Source organism: Cyprinus carpio, chromosome A1, assembly GCF_018340385.1.
Source record: "Cyprinus carpio isolate SPL01 chromosome A1, ASM1834038v1, whole genome shotgun sequence".
In the NCBI taxonomy this organism is placed as follows: Eukaryota; Metazoa; Chordata; class Actinopteri; order Cypriniformes; family Cyprinidae; genus Cyprinus; species Cyprinus carpio.
The window spans coordinates 16,117,993-16,141,493 of NC_056572.1; the positions used below are offsets into that span (position 1 = coordinate 16,117,993).

The 23,501-nt window shown below is 36.4% G+C and overlaps 1 protein-coding gene and 1 pseudogene across 1 annotated transcript; one reads left to right on the forward strand and one right to left on the reverse strand.

Annotated features, from left to right (window-relative positions):
- Positions 1–418: 418 nt before the first annotated feature.
- LOC109095383 (C3a anaphylatoxin chemotactic receptor) lies at positions 419–4,317 on the forward strand. The gene is made up of 2 exons (XM_019109091.2): positions 419–609; positions 2,611–4,317. The coding sequence occupies exons 1-2, from the start codon at positions 434–436 to the stop codon at positions 3,686–3,688; spliced, it is 1,254 nt and encodes a 417-aa protein (XP_018964636.2). The 5' UTR covers positions 419–433; the 3' UTR covers positions 3,689–4,317.
- A 16,846-nt stretch (positions 4,318–21,163) lies between these two features.
- On the reverse strand, positions 21,164–23,300 carry LOC109091038 (annotated as a pseudogene).
- Positions 23,301–23,501: the final 201 nt, after the last annotated feature.

Sequence of the window (23,501 nt, forward strand, 5' to 3'; positions counted from 1 at the left end):
AACAACAATGACTAAAACTTTAACTAAAATTAAAATAAATGAAAATAAAAACCAATTCAAAATATTTATGAAGACTTTAATAGTATCCCAATGATACTAAAATAACACTGAAGGAATCACAGAACTCTATAAAATCTTAGTAGACAATTTTACATGGGCACACACTGCTCATTTTCAAAAAATGAATATTTATTATTATTATTATTATTATTATTATTATTATTATTATTATTATTATTATTAAATCTAGTTAATATTTACAATTGCCAAAGAAAGTCTCATTTTCTATTTTTATAAAATTTACCTCCACACTCAAATAAGTCTCTGCTGAACTGCCCTGAATCCCACGCAATAAACTATTTCAGTAAATCAGTGTAATACATGAATGAACCACTATTAAGAAACTGTTTAGGTAGTTTTATGCTGTCCATTAATGTTGAAATCAAAACAAAAGACAGAGAGTCAAGCTCAAAATCCTCCCACTGACAAACAGAAAACACTCCCTCTTAGTTTTTATCCTACATCAGCTGAAACGGCGTTAACCACACTTGCCAAAGCTCTCAGATCTCTGAGTCAATGCAAACAAGTTGACCAAAGCCTCATAAGAAGGTAAGACATACTCCTATTATAACAAATAAATCTATACTCTAAAACAACAACAACAACAACATCAAAAAATAAATAAATACAAAATCAAATGTTTATTAGAGAGTTTAAGTTTGTAAAAATGCTCACATGCAGTGAACATATTCTAGATGAGCAGTACTGAAGGTGTGTTCATATGCCAGGAATGCATTATGGATGTGTGTAAACAGGTTGTGAATGGGAGGACAGCTGTGGGTGAAATAATGCTAAGCCTTCATGTGATAAATCTAACATTCCTGCAACTCAGAGTTCCTAGGAACATGCACAGCATCACGCCACAAGGGCTCACAATTTTACCTGTATTTGCTAGTTCACTGCAAAGGTGTTCAGTGATTGCTAGAGTGTTGGGTTTTCTGGTTGTTGCTTACTGTCAGAAGAGTAAACTATCAGGTCTCTGTGTTCTTCTGGTCTCTAGATATGGGTCTTTACCCATTTTCTTTTTTACCCTTTTTCTAGTCCAGCGGGTAAAAACTGTGCATTTGTTTACTCACATGATTTGAGGAATCATTCAAGTCTGGAGCTCAAATGCTGCATGTATGTGATCAATTTTAACATTTAAAGGTATAGTTCACCCAAAAATTAACATTTTGTCATTATTTACTCACCCTCAAGTTGTTCCAAACCTGTATGACTTTCTTCTACTGAACACAAAAGCCAATATTTTAAAGAATTTTGGCAACCAAACAGCTGATGGTAGCCTTTGACTTTGTATTTTTTCCCCATAATATGGAAGTCAGTGGCTACGAGAAACTGTTTGTTTACCAACATTTTTCCGAATATCATCTTTTGTTTAGAGGTTTTAGCACTAGCACTACTGCCGACAATCTAGGCTCCTTGAAATTTTTATTATTTTTTAAGTTTTAATCTGTGGGTGGTTGCATAGACGGCTTAGACTAGTCTTACAAGTTTTCCTTTAAGACTGGTCATAACTTTTTAAGCCAGTTACATAATGTAGATTGGTCTAATGTGAATCTGAAAAGTAAGACTGATTATCCCTTGGTTATTTGGTCAAACTAAAGACAAACTTTAAGTTCTTAAGTTTTAAAGGAAATGTTTACCCAAAAATGAAAATTCATTTACTCACCCTCACGTTGTTCCAAACCTGTTTGGGATTCTTTCTTTTGTTGTAAATTTATTTTGAAGAATATGGGTAACCAAATTGGAAACAAACGCCATGAAAAACCAACAACTGTTAGGTTACATTCTTCAAAATATCTTCTTTTGTGTTCGGCAGAAAAAATTCATACAGTTTGAGGGTGAATAAATGAAGACAAAATTTTGGGCGAACTATCTATTTAACAGTGTTAATGCATGCCATTTCAGCAATTGAGGCTACTTGCATATTAAGAATTAAGTTATTATTAAGAAATATGCAAGAGTTGCATATAAAAAACAATACAGTAAAAATTATATAAATGTTTTACATTTACATATGACAATTCTAAAACGTTTTTGGTAAAATCTTATTAAACAAGCACTTAGGTAAGCTTGTTGAATAAAAATGTTGTCTACGTATAGCAGGACAGTAAGCAGGACAGTCCAATAAAGTCCAATAAAGTAAGTTAAATGGAAAGGGGGGTCTTGGCTTTTCACCTTTCAGCAGAAATGCATGAGTCAATCTTGAATGTCCTATATGACATCTGGGGACCTAGAATGTATTTTAATTTAACCAGTTGTTCAAATAGAACAAGTACCTACTTAAAATAATAATAATAAAAAAATATATAAAATAAAATGAAGAAGTAAAAAAAGAAAGTATTGTGACATGGCCATACTTGATTTCAATGAAAAAGCATTTCAAAATGCTTCTGAAAAGAAAAGAGGAAATTGCATGCAACTTCCCCCATTTTATCACCGGTGAGCATAGAGATGTGTTTCTTAAGTTAATGAAATGCTTTCCATAATCATGAACCGTGTGTTTTGGAACAGTTTGTACATAAATGTTTCTCACCTGTATTATCACAGAGAATCAATGTCTGCAAAAGATCTGATCAATGTCACCTCCAACCACACTGATTCCTCCAGCTACCCCAGCGAGGGCATGCGTGTGCTGCAGATGATCGTGACCGTGATGATCTTCATTGTGGGCGTTTCTCTAAACGGTCTGGTGGTCTGGGCATTGGGGGTTCGAGTTTGGTGCCACAACAGAAGAGCTGCCGGTGAGACACAGAGTGCCGACAGCTTCCGGATCTATGTGGTGAACCTGGCACTTGCTGACTTGGTGCTGTTGTTACGTACGCCACTGATGCTGCCCTACTTGGTGAACCACTTCAATTGGACATTGGGGGAACCTGTATGCAAGCTGGTGATTTATTTGCGATGCCTTGGATTGTATGCGAGTGCGTTCTTGCTGTGTGCTGTCGCAGTGGAGCGCTGCTTGTGTCTCCTTAGACCAGTTTGGGCTCGAATGAAACGCCCTCGTTGGGCTGTACCTCTGGCCTGCATCTCAATATGGGTGTTAGCAGCTTTGTTCGCTGCACCCTACATCAACACAGCCAAAGTCAATTACAGTGGGGGTCGCAACAACTGTAGAGAAAGCAATTTGGAAGCAGGACAAGCCTTAGTTGTGTTGGAGACTGTGGCAGGATTCTTGTTACCTCTAGTGATCTTCTTGTCATGCAATATTGCAGTAATTTTTTGTGCAAAGAAGGCTGAGAGCGCAGTGTCTTCACCTACCTCATCATCTGGACCGGGTTACACATCCCATCGTCTGACCCGTCTCTATCGCGTACTCTTCCTCACCATGCTCCTCTTCCTCACGTGCTGGGTGCCGTACTTCACCTGCCGCTTTTTGAGGGCCCTCTCACACAATCGTCCAGATTGGAAGAAGTTAGAAAATGGAGCAATCGGAGCTGCATATGTGGCACTGTTTCTGGTTTACATAAAAAGTGCACTCAACCCAGTCCTGTACGTGTTCGCAGCTCGTGGACTCGGCCGCACGGTTCGTGCCTCACTTTTCTCAACAATTGAGCGAGTCTTCAATGAGGAATTATCAGAGTCTTTACGAAGAAAGTCCTTACGAAGGAAAGACTCTCAGTTTTAGTGGTGCTTGAAGATTGTAAAATACTGATCTGCAGAAGACTGAAACCAACATCTGCGATCTAGTTTCCAGATCTGCTTGTTAGACAAATAATGAACATTGACTAAAAGCAGAAAACACATACAATATAAATCTCTACACAAGAAGAGATTAACAGACTTCATTTGATGGACATAAAAACATTTCCCAAGATCCATCCTATTATTGATATGATTGTTTTATTCTTGGATTTAACTGTGAAGCATTTTGTAGCACTTTTATTTTAGGAACTTTACAACAAATGAAAGGCATTCCTTCCTTTGACTAAAGGCTGGTCATTACAGGCTTAAATTAAGCATAAAGTGTGTTCTCTTAACATCTTATGTAGTAGAAATGAGCCCTACATAAATTTTTTTTTCACCCAGATCAATACCCAGTTAAAAGAAACCAAACATGAAAGATTAAGAAGTTGATCAGTTTACCATTTAGAATCTTTACAGACAGCAGAAAGGTTCCCATTAATGATAAATCTTAAAATGAAAATTAAATTCCAGTGCTTATCTTGATATTGCTGCATTAATGCTTAAAATGTATGTAATTTCTGTGCCTAGTCCTCTATGCAAACTTTTTATTATTAAACAAATAAGCAGTTACTTTGGTTATCAGCTGTCATTTGTGTGTAAAGCTTAAGAAATAATCTTTTCCTATGATAGTCAGTCCATGGCTGAGCAGTCATTATGAGCAGCTTGCACTGCATCCACCTTTTTATGTGCAAGCTCCAGAAAGGTCCTCACATCCTCAAGGATAGGAGTCATCTGAAGTACTTTGATCACTGCTGGAGGATTGGGCACGATCTTCATGTAATTCATGAATTCAGTAATTCAGGGTTTATGAAGGTAAATTTGAGACTTTAAGACCTTTTTAAGATCAAGTAAAGACATTTTAAGGAATAAATTGAAAGGAATGCAATATGTCAGTATTTCCTGTAAATGTCTATGGAGTACATAGTAAGTATTAGCAACACTTCAGAGTTTGAAAATACAACTTCCAACAGATCTCCATTACTTTTTAATTCAGTATTGGCTTCCCAAATACTAGAATATGGAAATAACTTTTACTGCACCTTCTAATCACACTGCAAAAAGGTGATGTTCTTTATCAGTATTTTAGTCCTGCATTCCAGTGCACATGTCTGAAGATTCTTCAGTTTACTTAAGAAGCAAAATGAGAGAAGATAAGTAGTCTTGTTTTCTGAGAAATGTATCTAAATCAAGTGAGTTTATTATTAAAACAAGAATAATCTTCTTTCAAAGTTCTTAAGCAAGTTCTTAAGTCACTTCATTTTATACAAATTCTTAGGGGAAAAAATATTAATCTCATCTTCATTTTGCATTTCAAGTAAAGGTATCTTGATTTAAGGATGTTTAAATATTTATATTGAAGAACAAGAAAAAAAATACGGAGGAAGATATTCGTTTTTTTGCAGTGCATCCAACATTTAATGTCATGACATTTTGAATAATAAGACTTTCTGCTATGTTTTAATGCCTTAATTTGTAAAAGGGCAAATGAAAACTTTATTTTTAAGACCTGCAGAAACCCTGGTAATTCAGCACACAGTCCAAAATCAAATCACCTGCTGATTTAAGGTGCAATTACACTTAAAAACAACCATCCATTTTGGATCCCAGAGTCACACATTTGTTGTGATTAACAAAGGCACATTGTGAATCACTTGCACAACATTTCAAAAAAGTACCCTGTTCAGTGTTGAAACTCTTTTCCTGAAAAGATTGCATCAAGTCTGTCTGTATATCTTTGTTAAAGTGAGTGATGAGAAAAAAATTGTTAATGTTGCATATAAGGTCAAGGCATGTTTCTAAATGTGTTTCTAGTTCCGTACACACTATAGCATGTATTTCTGAGAGAATATGGTGAAGAACGTGTCAAAACCTCAAGCTATATGTGTCATTAGGACAAACACAAGCGGGCTCAGTCTGAAAACATGGCCACACTTGGCTGATTTGTCAATCATAAATTAAGCATTAAGACTTAAGGCTAACTACTCAGTACAGCTTTATCAATTAACAGAGATACTATAATCCAAAACACTACTTGTGGTCATAGTGAAAACCATAAGTGAATTCCAAAGTGCTAAAATTAATATTCATATTAAGACCTGCAGAAACCCTGGTAATTCAGCACACAGTCCAAAATCAAATCACCTGCTGATTTAAGGTGCAATTACACTTAAAAACAACCATCCATTTTGGATCCCAGAGTCACACATTTGTTGTGATTAACAAAGGCACATTGTGAATCACTTGCACAACATTTCAAAAAAGTACCCTGTTCAGTGTTGAAACTCTTTTCCTGAAAAGATTGCATCAAGTCTGTCTGTATATGTTTGTTAAAGTGAGTGATGAGAAAAAAAAGTGTTAATGTTGCATATAAGGTCAAGGCATGTTTCTAAATGTGTTTCTAGTTCCGTACACACTATAGCATGTATTTCTGAGAGAATATGGTGAAGAACGTGTCAAAACCTCAAGCTATATGTGTCATTAGGACAAACACAAGCGGGCTCAGTCTGAAAACATGGCCACACTTGGCTGATTTGTCAATCATAAATTAAGCATTAAGACTTAAGGCTAACTACTCAGTACAGCTTTATCAATTAACAGAGATACTATAATCCAAAACACTACTTGTGGTCATAGTGAAAACCATAAGTGAATTCCAAAGTGCTAAAATTAATATTCATATTACTCAGATCACAACCAAATGAACAAAACATCTCAAAGGTTATTTTATTTGGGAGAAATGTCACTAAAATATGTCCCATTTTAACCAAACTCTAAAGAAAACAAAAAGAAATTATATTTTGCAAAAAGAAAATGAAGCCTATTTTCAGAACCATTATAATTTTCAACATTGTGACATTATTTTTGTGGCAAATAAACACATTTTCCTTGCAAATCATCATTACAGCAATGCAACAAACCTTTTTTATGATTTCCAATTTTCCAATGCTTTTAATGGTTTTTACTGAAATCAGTATAAAAGCAGCAAACTATGGAAGCTCATTGCTATTTAGTTTTATTCATTTTAGTCATCTGAATTGTTTTAGTTTTAGTCAAATTTATTCAACTAAATACTATTAAATTTTAGTTGACTAAGTCTACTGTAGAATCCAATGGATTTAGTCACAGTGTAATGCATTTATTAAAGGGGTCATATGATGGTGATAAAAATAACATTATTTTGTGTATTTGGTGTAATGAAATGTGTTTATGCGGTTTAAGGCTCAAAAAACATTATTTTCCACATACTGTACATTATTGTTTCTCCTCTATGCCCCGCCTTTCTGAAACGCGACATTTTTTATAAAGCTCATCGGTCTGAAAAGCGAGGTGTGCTCTGATTGGCCAGCTATCCAGTGCGTTGTAATTGGCCAAATGCCTCAAGCGTGTGTCTGAAATGGTACGCCCCTTGCCATACGGTGATGCATGTCCTGGTCAGAACACCGGTGCAACAAGACAAAAACAAGGAAACCCATTACAAACGAGCCATTTGTTGCATCCAGTGGGGACATAATTACTGATTATGATGACTTACACTGTGTTTTTATGTGTTGCATTGCATCTAAACATCTTAGTTGCATCTTACGCCATGCAAACATAAAAACATGTCTGCATTTGTGATCGGAGAAATGACAAACAACAAGCACTACTCTACACCAGCGGTTCTCAATTCCAGTCCTCGCGCCCTCCAGCTCTGCATATTTTGCATGTCTCTCTTTGTTAACACACCTGATTCAGATAATCAGCTCGTTAGACAGGGTTCCCACACCTGGATTAACTTCAAATTCAAGGACCTTTCAAGGACTTTCCAGGTCCAATACCCTCAAATTCAAGGACTTTGTGGGGACACATTTCAAGTGAGAGCGAGGTTACATTGTGTTATCTTGTAAGATACATTGTTACAGTTTTCATGTGTCAAACAGAAATACAACAAATAGAATATCAGATCTCTGTCATGGCCAAAAATAAATGCAAAAAAAAAAGCTTTTTTGCATTTATTTTTGGCCATGACAGAGATCTGATATTCTATTTGTTGTATTTCTGTTTTGCATAAAACTGAAGAATATTCGGTATATCCTATATTCTAAAATGATCTGATATTAACTTTTGCATGGATTTTATTGTAAAGAACTTAGGCTCACGTAACCAGAAGTTTTAAGATATATGAATATGCTTTTAAGTTTTTCTTACCTCATGGGTTTACATTATCTTAACAAGCAAAGCAATTCAACATTAATTTCACCGTGTGTCTGTGAAACGTTGAGGTACCATCGTAGTAGTTTTGTGCATGTATGAATGTCATGTAGGGTGACCATATTTTAGTTTTCCAAAAAGAGGACAGTGGTTGGGGGCGGGCGGGGGGTTTGAGGTGTGGTTGGTTGGTGGTTAAAGTAGTGTCCAAAGTAGTGCAATGACCATATCCCAAATATCAAAACTGAAAATGTCATTTCCATACCTAAAATACATATTTTACAGTTACTGTTATGCATCTTGATCATAAACACAGCTAAAAAGCATCCTACCAGTGGCCCTCCTTCACAAAACTTAAAATCTAGCAGTTTTATCATAGGCAGAATGCAAAATGTTTCAATACAAGCATTTCAGTCAAATGTAATTTAAGTAACATTTGAAACCTTTAACCCGCGGGGGAAAAACAACCCATTAACAGTTTAAAAGTAGCCATAGGAAAAAAAAATGCAGACTTGGCAACCCTGCATTCAACACAAGCTGCAGGTGTCAGATTTGACTGATCATGGGATAAGGAGAGAAAGAGGGCTGATAGACCATGCTGGAGGATTTGCTGCTCAACAGATCCTGAGCTTATTGACAAATATCTGATCTTACTTTACACAGAGCATGCATGATCACGTAAACAGAATTGAAAGTGAACAGCGAGCACTTATTCAAAAGAGATTTAAATAATCTGCATATTGATAGATGCTCCCCGATGCACGAAAATTATGCAATATTAGAATGTTTGTGGGAGCGGGCGGGAATGGACTTAAAAATCACGGGAGTGGGCAATAATGGTCAGAAATTCAGTGGGAGCGGGATTAAGAAAACAGTCCCTTGCAGCGCTCTAATACAAAAACGCACACAATCATTGGTGACTGTTGAAAGTACAAGCCGACACCCCGTCATTTTGGGCGATTCAGAAATAAAGAGGACGAAAAATAGGAAATATGGTCACTCTAACGTCATGGCAATGTACAAGACAAAGTACCTCACTTGGGAAACACTTAACGTAACGTGTAAATGAACGTGACTAATGTAAATCAAGCAAGCTAGTACACACAGGCCACGAAGTGTTGGCGAAATAACACATTAGCGGACCAGAGGGAATAATATGGAATTTTTTTCCAGAAAACTTCTTGCACAAAATAAGTTCGAGCACTTTCAAGGACCGGCCAATGTATATTTTTTTTTAAAAACTTTCCAGGGCCTTGAATTTTTTTTTTTTCAGATTCACAAACGTTCAAGGATATCAAAGACCCGGGGGAACCCTGGTTAGAAGTGAACTCCGTGCATGAACTGTGCGCAGATACCCACAATTCTGAAGGGCGACGAGAGCCCCGGAGTGGTCGTGCTTAACGCCAGGGTTAATGCCACCATTGTGCGGCAGACGGAGACACTGAAGAGGCACTTCAGGAGCCTGATCGAGACTTGTGACGACGATCATCATGTCAGAACCGCTTCCCACATATCGACGAGGACACGAAAGGTTCAGTAGACTTTTTTGCTTTAAATTAATAGTTATTGTCATGGTATAAAGAACAGAAACTGCTCTTTGTTAATAATTGGAATCTTTTCTGGGAGTGTCCTAGGCTTTTTTGCGCTGATGGCCTGCACCCCAGCAGAGTCAGAGCAGAACTCCTGTCGGAAAACATCTCCAGGATGCTACGCTCCATTTGACTAGTGAGCCAGTTCTCAAATAACTGCTATGATGGCTTTTGTTCTACCCGCATAAATGATAGAAGTACTTGCGCTGTCCAATCTAAGACTGTGTCTGTTCCCCGAATAGTGAGGTCAAAATATAAATTTAATGTAGGATCTAGAAAAAATCTGATTGTGATTAAACCAGAAAAATGTAAAATAAATGAACAAAAACAATTTTTAAAGTTTGGGATCATAAACATTAGATCACTCACTCCTGCAGTTATTGTAAATGAAATGATCACAAATAATAGTTTTGATGTACTCTGCTTGACTGAAACCCGGGTAAAACCAAATAATTATATTGGTCTGAAAGAGTCTACTCCACCAAACTACTTTTATAAGCATGAGCCTGGTTGTGGGGGAGGTGTTGCAACAATATATAGTGATATTCTCAATGTTACCCAGAAAACAGGATACAGGTTTAACTCATTTGAAATACTTCTGCTTAATGTTTCACTGTCAGATATGCAAAAGAAATCTATTATATCTCTTGCTCTGGCTACTGTGTATAGACTACCATGGCTGTATACAGAATTCCTAAAAGAATTTGCACATTTCCTCTCAGACCTATTGGTTACCATTGATAATGCGCTAATTGTCTGAGATTTTAACATTCATGTTGATAATACAAATCATGCATAAGGACTTGCGTTTACTGACCTAATAAACTCTTTTGGAGTCAAGCAAAATGTCACCGGGTCCACTCATCATTTTAATCATACACTAGATTTAATTATATTGCATGGAATCGATCTTACTGATATAGTTATAGTACCTCAGACCATTTCCTTGTATCGTGCATTCTGCGTATTATTGATATTGCTCTGCGTTATCGTCCGGGCAGAACTATTGTTCCAGCCTCCAAAGACAGATTCACAAATAACCTGCATGATTTATCTCAACTGCTCTGTGTACCCATAATAACACATGAACTAGACAAAATGACTGGCAACATGGGCACTATCTTCTCTAATACATTAGAAGCTGTTGCCCCCATCAAATTGAAAAAGGTGTGATGCCACTCTACCATGGTACAACAGTAATACCCACTCTCTCAAGAAAGAAACTCGTAGTCTTGAGCACAAATGGAGAAAAACTAACTTGGAAGTTTTTTGAATTGCATGGAAAAACAGTATGTCCAGCTATAGACAGGCTCTAAAAACTGCCAGGGCCGAGCTTATCCACAAACTCATAGAAAATAACCAAAATAATCCAAGGTTTTTATTTAGCACAGTGGTTAGATTAACAAATAACCAGACGCCACCCAATCTAAATATTCCCTCACAGTTTAATAGTAATGGGAGCATCAGCGCAAGTTCTACTAGGAAGACTTAATGCCACGTTACATTACAATTAGATCTAGCCAGTCGGCACTTAACGAGGAATATAAAAGCCCTCTACTCACACTTCATTGTGTTTGCAGATACTGCCACAAAGTTTTTGCTCAAACTGTCACTTTACTTATTGCCTGGCTTTCCCCGGGGTACTTGCATATAGTTAAGTTTGTCTCCTGCAAACTATTGCGAGTTTGACATTCCTCTCAAGATGCACATTAGATCGCTGGTGTTGCTCTGGTGTCGCGGTGAATGTTTTTGGTCGTTTAGTAGTGTTGGATGATACACAGGCTTCGGAGTTTTCTCGGCAGAGGATGTGAAACATTGGCAAAGTTCCGAGTGCTTTCCAGTGTTGCCATTTTTTTTTCAAAACCGCCAATTGCTACTCAAAACTAGACCAGTCGCATTTCAAGAAGGGTTCCCCGGAAAAATTCGTATTCCAGGTGCTAAATATCACATTATTGGGGTCGCTTCAACCCGTGGACATGTAAAATAACCCGCGGCAAGAATGCTAAAATAGCCCAATTCCACGCGAAAATCGCGAACGTGGCAACGCCGGTGCTTTCTGAGCTGTCGCGTCGGCGCTGCTTGGGTCTCAATCAACAAAATATTTCATCTGTATGCTCACGTGAACCTGCACCCATGAAATCTCTCCAGGCCTGCAGTCGGAAACAAGGCTGATGGTTTCCTTCAGCATCTCGTCTTCATCACTTCATCTGCCTACATCTTTATAAGTATCACTTTTGTTTTATGCACTTGTGGCACTTGGGCATAAATTTTATTCTCTGCAAGGTTTTTTACTCAAACGTTTAAGACAAAGTGCTTGGTGTTGCGTGATTGTTTATCTAGCAGACTAGCACTGCATGATCAAGATGTTAATCAAACTAAGATTCGGCTCAATGCTCCGCAGGCATCTTTAAAGTCCAGGAATTTGCTGTATTTTCAGCTGAAATGGAATATTGAATAGAGATCATGGGTTTTGTTTGTGCTCCTGGTCTCTGTCTTTCACTCATCACTAACTAATGACTGGAGGGGTGTGTTTAAGGATATTCTGCCCATGCCGTCAAACTGACATCATTAGAAAAGGAATGCCATTCCAGAGCTGAAGTAAATGTTCAGATTATGATTAAGGATTACAAAGACGATTATTTTTCTTTTTCAGTGGATTAACTTGCACAGATTGTTTACATCAATACTAGCCATGTGCGCTAGTAAAGTAAATTTTGATTTCACGCAGACTTTAAGTAATAATCGAGGCTTGTTTGGTCTTACCTGGCTGTTGCAGCCTTCACATTACACGGACTGTTGTGTCACTTTGCATAACTCTGCTATGGTGGTCATCAGGTACGTTTGTCCATTACTGTTTATGAAGTTTGGCCTATCGTGGCCTTCACATGTCACAGCCTATCGGGGACTTCGCTTAACATTGAGTACCTCTTTTTATGGTCATGCTGATCTGGCTCATTTTCTATTTTTGGGGGAGGATAGGTTTCCTCTGCGGGTTCTGGCAGATAGATCAAGTTTTATCAAGTGTGCACAGGAGTCTAGCCTAAAGAATTATGTATCTGTGTATATTCTCTTATGTCGCTGCTAGAACCCTAATTCTACCTCTATCAATTAACCTAAACTAATGACCTTTTTTACTCAGTGCGGTGGTTTAGAATTCCTGTAATCTGCCATCAAGCTGATATGTACATGATCGTCCTTATTGGATGTCCGTCAAGATCAGACTCTAAACTACTTCACGTAATGCTCAAGGTACAGTATAATACTCTTATCAAACTATTGGTGGTGATTACTTCTCACATGCTCCCCATGTCCAATTTATCATGGTTTTTCACATACAATGGCCTATCGTGGTTATCTACGCACAAGGCTTACACATCACATAGTTTATAGAAATGTACGTTGCCTATCAACGTAATATAATGCGTGTGTTTAAGGTAAATTAAGCAAATACTGGTGGTGGTGTCACACCTATTCATTACATCTACTCTTTCACCACCTATTGCAGACTACCGTCATGGCCTTAGCAGCTATACTATCTATAGCCTCTTGTAGCTGTTCTCTCACGGCCTATCGGGCCTTTCTCTCTTTGGCTGGTTCAGCTCCATGTAGTCACCTTTAGAAGCTGTGGTCTGTCACCGCTTCTATACACCGGCCACTACTGCTGTTGAACTTGGAGATCAAACATCAGATATCAAGCTACTGTGAAGATGGTCGTCCTCCGCATTTGAATCCTACATTAGACCTGAACCATTAAACATCTCAAGGAATATCAAGCTGTCCTCAAGGTAATCTATATGCAATTAATGGTGGTGGTACAATACCTCTTCATATTACTCCCAACAACCTTTATTATTCACTGTGGCTTAACTTGGCCTTTCTTTCTGTGGCCTGTCTTTCGTGGCCTTCCCCACTGTTACCCATCTCGTGGGATTTCCCACTGTGGTCTAATTACATGGCCTTCCTCTCTGTGTCTACTGAGGCATTTAATTCATTCCCACTGTGGCTTAGTCTTAGCCTCAGTCGTCACACGCCCATGGACTGTTGGCTAAACGTCTGATGCATATGGGACATAAAAGTGGAAACACTTCAGGAGTGTTGAAGTCGTCATCGGATTGGTTAAATTGTACAGGAGTTCTGCGAGACGTGTGTCACCTTCTTTAAGGTTCTGCGGAAACTAAGATTACCTTTGTGCCAAACCCCCTTACAAAAGAAGGCCCCATGTTTAAAACAGTGAGCGCTTATCAGGATCAGCTAAACGCTGGATTTTAAAAAGTATGTGAAATTATTTAAAGTTCACGGCATAGAATCTTTAATGTCAAAGAGTTTTACACATCAGTATGCTATTGTGGTGACATTTCCACGCCTCAAAACATGACTATTAACAAAACGAACCATGATTGGTTGTTTGACATGTCGGTCAAACGTCCTCATGGGCGGGCCTTGGCCAATGAAAGCTGCCATGAATTCCAGACCTTCAGTCTGAAGGTCTGGCTACGCGAGACTAATCGTGGCTAACTCTCAGTGTGGCCTATCATGGTCTCTATCACTGTCTGGCCTAAAGTAATTAAAGCAAAAGGAGCCCCTACCAAGTATTGAGTACATGTACAGTAAATGAACATACTTTCCAGAAGGCCAATATTTCACTAAAAATGTTTTTTTTTTTTTTATTGTTCTTATGAAGTATTCAATTTTTTTGAGATAGTGAATTGGTGGGTTTTTGTTAAATGCGAGCCAAAATCATCACAATTAAAAGAACCAAAGACTTAAACTGCTTCAGTCTGTGTGCATTGAATTTAATACACAAGTTTCACAATTTGAGTTGAATTACTGAAATAAATGAACTTTTCCACAACATTCTAATTTATTGAGATGCACCTATATATCTCAAGGAGACCTGATGAAACTTCTAAATTATCTAAGCTAACAATGTGTTAAAAATGTAAAAGATTGGATAATATTACTACTTGGAAAGATTGGAAAATATTATTACTTACCTATAAGGCCCTTAATGGTTTAGCTCCTGCGTACCTAACTAGTCTAATACCACGCTACAATCCATCATGCTGCCTAAGGTCGCAAAACTCTGGACTTTTGGTAGTACCTAGGATAGCAAAGTCCACTAAAGGAGGGAGAGCTTTTTAGCATTTGGCTCCCAAACTCTGGAATAGCCTTCCTGATAATGTTCAGGGGTTCAGACACACTATCTCTGTTTAAATTTAGATTAAAAACACATTTCTTTGGCCAAGCATTCAAATAATGCATCTCACAATTTTGGACTGCAGTTATATCAGCGCATTATTATTCTTTAGCTTAGGTTAAACTAATTTTACTTGGTTGGACTGGAATTGAGAACCGCTGCTCTACACTGCTCAAAACTCATGTTTGAATCATCAGTGGCAAATCCTTTACATATGTAAACGTACTTACAGACTGTGAGTCAGAACAGCCAGCATTGTAGTCTTCTCTCCCAGGATCAGGAAACAGTCCTCCATAAAATGTGCTGCACATATCTGAATATTTGGCTTAAACTGTTATAAACTGTTGTAAATACAACTTTACTACTGATTTCTAGTTGTGTCCTCTTTTGGAAGGCCAAACAAAGTATTTTCGCTTTCACAATGAAACAGCATCTCCACGACATGGCGCTGGCGGCAACAGCGAGAATCAAAGTTATGCAGCATATGGGCGGCGTAATGCAAATCTTCGTGACATAGACATGAGGGGGGCATGTTAGAACGAGGCCGTTTTAGAAGGGCGTGGACGAGTCTTAACTTTTATAAAGAATATATCTTTGGGAGACTTTAGTGTTTGCAACTTTAGGGATCTTATCTATTCACAAACAGCTTGTAACACTCCAAAGAGAAAGGAAAACTTGAAATTGCATCATATGACCCCTTTAAGCATTTCTAAGATTTCCAAACTCATTATATATTCCTGCAGAAAAAACCTATTTACCTGTTAATATGAATAATATTAAGGTTTGAACATGCAATATAGACACAGATTTAAATGCTGTGACACATAACATGTCTTTATCTTATGATTAAATAAAACCACCTTATAAAGAAACAAGAACATGGTCTTCTTTTTAATTAAATACCAATAGTTAGGGATGTAACTATTCACTCAACTCACGACTCAATTCAAAATATTGATTTCACGGTTCGATTCAATTATATAATAGTTATAATATATATATATATATATATATATATAATGAGATTTAAGACAAATTATAAATGAAATGTGTCCTTTTATTATAACTATACATACAAAATATCTGTATGAAACAGAAACAGTGGGCGAGCTGAACGAGACGTAGATTCACTCTCTGCCAGCAGGTGACGCTTAAAGCGTTTCCTTGGTTTCTGCTGTAAATAAAGCAGCGCTGCACTGATGAACTTTAATACAGTATGCATTATACAGAGGCAAGATGAAAAGAAAAAATACCATCTAAACTGTTCTAAAGACAGGAAGTTCCCCTCAGACATACATTCATATAAACTCCTACCCCTTATTGAATCGCAATTTGTTTAGCATCTCAACCGATTTGAATCGTCACATATTTGAATCGATTTTCAACTGGCTCACGTTAATCGTTAAATCAGAACCTCTAGACTGGACTATTGTAATGCACTGCTAGGTGGCACTCAGTATTCTGGGAAGTTTGTGTGCATTGGGAATAATTTTTTTTTTCCAAATAAAGCCAAGGTAACACTCATTTTACATAGAGCAGGCAATGAAAATGACGAATATGACAGTGGGCAAATGCATAAAGCGCAGCATAATTTGAAATCACGAGTTTAAAGTTATTCGATCGCGCGTCTCCAGTCAAGCAGAACTCTCCTCCAATCCACATTCAATTCGCACAGACTGAAAGTCACGCAGAGAACACGTGACCATGCATGATACAAATGCACACTTCACAAGATCTCAACTAGATTCGACTAAGTCTGCAAGGTTTGTGAAATTAAATGTTCATTAGTCATTTAAAGATTTGTTTAAATTATATAAATGCATATTTGCTGAATGCTGACAGCAAACAAGAAAGTATTATAATTTTTGCCTTTCTATTACTAATAATATTAAAGCAATCGTAATAATACTTTTTTGTATACATTTTAATTCCTTTGTTTAGCAGTTCTATCCTATTATTAGATAGATTAGATTAGACTTATCCATATTAGAACTGAAGGACAACAGCGAACAAGAGGAAGAACTCTGTGTGCTTGGGTGCTGCCGTTCTCAGCATCATCAAAGTAAATGTCCAGCACGCTATCAAAATGAAAGTCCCGCCTCAAACTCATCGGCCAAATAGAAACACTTATCGGCCTATGCCGATATTTGAAAAAATGGCAAATATCGGCCGATATATAAGCCTTGGCAATATATCGGTCAACTTCTAATACAAAGTCAAATGTCAGAACTGAAAGATATAAACTCGTAATTGCAAGAATGTTAGTCACAATTTTGATATAAACTTGATATGAAAGTGAAAAAAAGTGACGTGACACAGCCAAGTATGGTGACCCATACTCAGAATTGGTGCTCTGCATTTAACCCATCCAATGTGCACACACACAGCAGTGAACACTTATGCCATTTATGCTGCGGCACCCGGGGAGCAGTTGGGGTTCGGTGCACCTCAGTCGTGGTTTTGCCGGCCCGAGACTCGAACCCACAACCTTAGGGTTAGGAGTCAAACTCTCTAACCACTAGGCCATGACTTCCCCTTTTTGATATAAATTGTGAGATAATCAGACGCAGTTACCTTTTTATTTTATTCTGTGGCGGAAATGGACTTCTAACGTATAAATATTTTTTTCTGTAATGCATTACAGTTAAACTCCTTTTTTCTTTCTTTCTTTTTTTCTCCATTTCTGTCACCGATGGAGTTTTGGTTCCTGTCACTTTTGGCTTGTTTAGTTGGGGACACAATTTCTGGCAACATTGTTGACTTGACTGCACAGACACTATTGGAAGAGAACTGAACTGAGCTGAGCTGGACGATGACATCACCGTATCAACAATGACATGACTTTAACTGATAAAATGTCCTGTTGCATTAACAGCACGCATTTTTCCTGTTTAACACTGTAAAGCTGCTTTGACACCATCTGTATTGTATAAAGTGCTATATAAATAAAGGTGACTTGACTTTGAACAAAAACCTTCTCTTTAAGTAAAACCTAATTTATCATTCTTTTGATTTTGTGCTTAAATATGACTTCTTCCAAGTAAATCAAGTAATCTCGACTGTAGTTCATCGGTTTAATTTGACTGGAAGTGAAGTGTGATGTACCTGTAGCATTGGCTTGTTGGCTGGGAGAGACAGTAAAGCAGGAAGACACTGCACCATCTGTTCTGACAGCTGGAGAAACTGGAACAGATAAGTATCAAACACCATGATTGAACAACAACTAGAAACAGTCACTGACTGTTCAAGTGAAGCCAGTTGTGTGTCATCAAATCACTGAAGCGTGCTTGAAACTCTTGTGACTCTTCTTCTTCGTCCTCTAGTTTGCTTCTCAATAACCCGCATTTCTCCTCCAAACTATCCATCTAAACCTCCATCTCCTCAAGATTGCTAACAGCTGAGCCCATGTTCTCCTAAACGGTTGGCCAGTTACGTCATGATCAACTGTTTATCTTGTATCTGCTTGCTTATCACCTCTTGAGCCTCAAGCGTCTTCCTGCCGTGCCTACGAAAATATATTGTGAAAGGGCCCAAAACAGTGAAACATAAAAGATGTTTGGCAGAATGCCCCTTACTGAACTGAGAATGAGATGCTTCTGCGATTCTTCTTTTTCTTTGTTTTTCAATGACAGAACAGTTCTGAATCAAAAGCATAAAAAAGCATCACAAGCAGACCGTGATGATGAAGCAATCTGCCCACACATATAATTATTACACAACACATTACTCACAGGACAGACAAACCAAGCATGTTCTCCAGAGCCAGTAGAGAAGATTTGGTCAGCAGCTTCCAATTCCCCTTATTCTTACTCTTTCCAGCAATCACTGGGGTTTTAACAAAGCCAGAGGAGAAAAAGAATGTTAGACCATAAATTACAGTAAAACAACATATCGTTATATTCAGTCAAAATATAGGATTTGAAAGAAATATTTCAGCTAAAAATGCCAATTCCATCATGATTTGATGACATCTCAGACCTCATTCACACCTTTACATTAGGCATGCACATTTTTAGAGCTCTTCATATTTTATTTTAATTCAAATAATTGAATAATCATTAATGTGAATACATCAAATTGGTTTTATTAGCACATTTAGAATCATTGAGATACTATTATAGTTTTTATTATTAATCTAAAACCATTTTTATTTTTATATTTTCCTTTATATTTTTAATTTAGTTGTTTGTTTTTCTTATGTCTATATAGTTTTTATTCATTTTTATTTTAGTTTAAGTTATTTTAGTGCACTAAAATGCTGAAATAAAAGGTTTTTATTTTATTTTCACAGTTAACATTTATTTTTTCAAGTTAAAATTTTTTAAGGTTTTACTTTTAGTTAATGATAATAATCCTGCTGCAATGTAAATATTAATTTTACTGAAATATATAATTAATAAACATACTTTAATTGTAGTTTCCTCCATGTATAAATGGTTTTTCAAGAGCATTTTAATACATTAATGTTAACGATTATTATTACATTGTATATAAAAAAATAAAGCTGGATTTTTTTCCTCAAGAAATATTTATTTTATGAATGGAACATTTCCGACATTACTTTTGACTTCGCACTTTAAACTTTAAATTATAGATGCAATAGATCTGTTTTTTGTTGTTGTTGTTGTTGTTGTTGTTGTTGTTGTTTTAAATATAAATACTCATGATTTCGATTTTGGCAAGATATTCAGGGATTAACAATTTATATTTCACAAGTATGGACCATGTTTATAATATCAATGTTTTTAAAGCCTGAAGGTCATGATAAAAAGAAGTATAAATATTCTGCTTCTTCTTTTGAGTTTTACCCAAGACAGACATTGGAACGACATGCGTGTAAGAAAATGTTGACAGAATTTACATTTTCAGGGGAAAGAGGAAACAAAGGCTTTTCATTAGCCCATTGATTATTTTGGCAAGCTTCCAGAACCAAGAAACTCTTGATAAATGCATTTCTGAATAACCTCACCTTACGCAACAAGTCTTCTAAAGCACTCAAGTGCAGACATCTCCCATCATTTCTCAACTTACCACTGTTTTTCTTAGGTGGCTTCGGATGTGGGTCTTTAGCACTGGGTTGGAACGTCTGAAAGAAAGTGTTGAGCAATTTTATATTGTAGATTTAGTTGTATTATTATTATTGTTGTTGTTATATTTGCTGAATGAATTCCAAATTTAGTTTTTTACTAATTATGGGCTGCTCATTACCAAAGAAATTGTGTTTTGTCTGTTGTGCTCAAGCACATCACACTTTATCACAAAATATTATACAATTTGTAGCATTTCTGCTTTCGACAACCATCTGTGTAGTGAAGAAGTTTTGTTTTATCCCTTAATCAGCAGAACACCACAAACACATTATTCCTGTCTTCATCTGAGCCAGATTATCTGTTCAATTCTCAGACAATTTTCACATCAATATGGTCTCTAAATATAAATGTTTCCAAAAGACCTCTATTACTTCTTGATAAATTGTCTTGTTTTATGAGAATTTGATCAAATATCTGGCAATGGGCTCAGAAAAATCTTAATTAAAAGGAATTTTTGTTCTCCACTGACAGATATTTGTTCTTATTTTAAGCATAAAATCACTTAGTTCATTTTGCTAATTTCCTTCACATCTCCAGTAAATATATCTTGATTTAAGGATATTTAGATATTTGTACAGGAAAACAAGACAAAAATACTGAAGAAGATTTTTTTGCAGTGCATGCAACATTTAATGCCATGAATTTAAGAATTTCTGCTACGATTTTAAATCCTTATTTGTCAAAGTGGGAATTAAGACCTGCAGAAACCATGTATATAATTTTAAAAATCTTCATTTAAATTTAGGCTGTGTGTGTGTGTGTGTGTGTGTGTGTGTGTGTGTGTATATATTAGATAGATAGATATTTTTAAACAGCATCATCAAATCAAGTACAATTAGGCTTTCTGGCAAATCAGCAGATTTTATATTTTTATTTTTATTTTTATTTTTTTAAGATGAGGGGTTTATTTTTAATGCATAACAATACATTTGGATTAGAAACCTGAAATGAAACTTCCAGTCCACTGTATTACTTCATTCTTAAAAACACTGTATTTTTTAAGCAGCAGTATAACAAATGGTCAAATTTAGAATATATATCAAGAGTAATAATAATAAAAAACTCAAGTCTGTTCAGCTGCACTTTAAGTGTTGCATATGTTCCTGTCTGCGGCTCCTCTGGGGCCCTGTGTGGAGGTTCTTCCTGACCCTCGCGCTGGTTTCATCACAAAAAGCTGCACAGAAAAACACAATATGACTCACAGAGTGTAAGTGTACAAAACCTGAGAAACCTCAAGCTAAGGTGTGAAACAGCTCTCTATAAAGACTGGAGAAAGATCACCAATGTTGTTAAAAAAAAAAAAAAAAAAAAAAAAAAAAAAAAAAAAAACAATGACAATAATAAGTACCAATTATTACAATGTATTGTTGTTTTTAGATATGATAATGGTATTTTTAGATATGCAGCATGGTTATTCCATAGTATTTCTTTGGTATATACTACGGTACAATACCATGGTATATGAATATGTCAAATAGAAAAGAGGGATCGACACATTTCACTATGTATAAAGTCAAAGAAACCAACGCGAGGCGTCAAATCAGACTCCAATTATGAAAGATAAAATAGCATTATATAATTTATACTCTACATGGTTGAGTACATAGTGCATAAGTACATAGCGTATACATGCATAGTGTATAGTGCATCATTTGGGACGCAGCTGTAAACTCAGAAATCTAAGAAATGGGTTGAAGAACTTCCCAGCGTAGCATCAGTGATTGTGAATGTCAAGCGGGCTCAGGACTTTGCGGATTCCCAGCATGTTGGAGCGAGCGATTCTCTGGAAGGTCCAGGGGTTCTGTTTGTTGGCAGCCTGTTCAGCCTGTTCCTCATACAGTGCTGCCATACGCTCTCTGCTCACCACCTACACCAGAAATACATATTACAGTCCATATTCACATAAACACTGACCTGGCTGTCAGTATGTTCAATCACATCTGATCATATACTTAGCGCTTTTACAAATTAAAACCTGTTTCTTAGAAATCCTTCCACACTTAAAACCCTCTGGTAATCTTAACTTTGAATTCACACACTGCAAAAAGTTCTTTAATTTTGATCTTTATTTTTTTTAAAAAATAACACTTGATATCTTATGTCATTTTGCTTCTCAAGTAAATGTTTTTAGGTAGAAAAATCTTCAGATATCTGTACTGGAAAACAAGACAAAAATACTAAATTATTTATTTATTTATCTATTGCAGTGCAATCACTTCTGATCCTGGCGGTCACAACAGTCCATAGCCTAATGCATAATTTAATTAAAAAATTAGAATTCTCTATTTTTAAAAATTAAATTATATATTTTTTTAATTACGTGAATGTACCATATAATAATTACATAATATTTATTGTTTAATATTTTGTATTTTAAGGGGATTTCATGGTACCAAACAATATTTACCTCTAAATTATGCACAATTTATTTCTAAATAAAATAAAACAAATATTATTTAAATAAACAATTATAAAAAAAAAATTTAATTAATGTAGTATTTAAGTTGAAAATAAAGCAACTGCATTTAAAATGGATGCAGATTGGTTCTATCTGGTGGAAATTATCATACATAATTCCAAATTAATTAATAATCAATTACTTTTATTAGGTTTTGTATTTGGATATAAATTTAAACATTATCAAAGATTACTTTAGTAAATGTTTTTTTTTTTTTTTTTTTTTTTTTTTTTTGTAATGTTTATTTGAAGTGTCTATGTGCATAGCAAGTGCCACAAAAGCCACAAAGTTTCACACTTTTCCAATAAAGTAAAATATTTAAAAAAAAAATGAAAATGTTACATTTTCTGGTCTAAAATGATCAAGTACTACAAAAGGGTTAAGAACACTAAATAAACAGAAATAAAAAACACACAGCTCATCCTCTAAGTAAATGTTACACAACACTTTCCTTATTCACTTTATTGCCACATCATTCTGGAGGAAAAGCTGATTATGAAAAAGCATAAAGAGGAAGTTAGAAACTAAATCTACTCTGAACAAACCTTGGCTGGAAAAGGAAGCTTCTTGGCCACTTCTTTGAGCACAGCCTCCACCTCACCCAGCTCAATGTGACCTCCACTACCAACCGGCCGCATTTCACCGGAGTCACATATGATCGATGGCACCCGTCCCGCCACCCATGCACTGGCCCAGGCCTTTACGGGTGATGGGCTTGTACGGGGCCTTGATGCACCACACAGCAAATATGGTGCTGTGATCCATGCGGCGACTGATGGTGAGACGCATCATCTCCATGTGACCCCAGTGCAAATAACCTCCACCCTCCACTCCAACCTTTACTAAATAAACATACACTTTCTGGGTTACTTCAAAACACTGACCACAGTCTCATACTGTCCTTCGCTGATCGTATTTGTGCTTTTAGCTGGTTCCTGGATGACACGCAGCTTCTTCATCTCCTTCTTTGCTTGTTTTAAGTTTGGGAACTTTTCAAGGAACTTCAGTTTAGGCTTGTCTGGTAGAACCATGTCTGCATGAGAGAAAAACATAAATCACACACTCTAGTCTAGTGGCTGCACATTTCATCAAAAAATAAAACCAAAATGAGCTTTCTTAAAAAAATAAATATGGCACAACTGCTGTCTTTATATCTCTGCATATATTTATAAAATTTATAAATAAGTTTCTGTGCTGTGGTGGGGCCTGAAACCTGACTGAAATTCTTCATA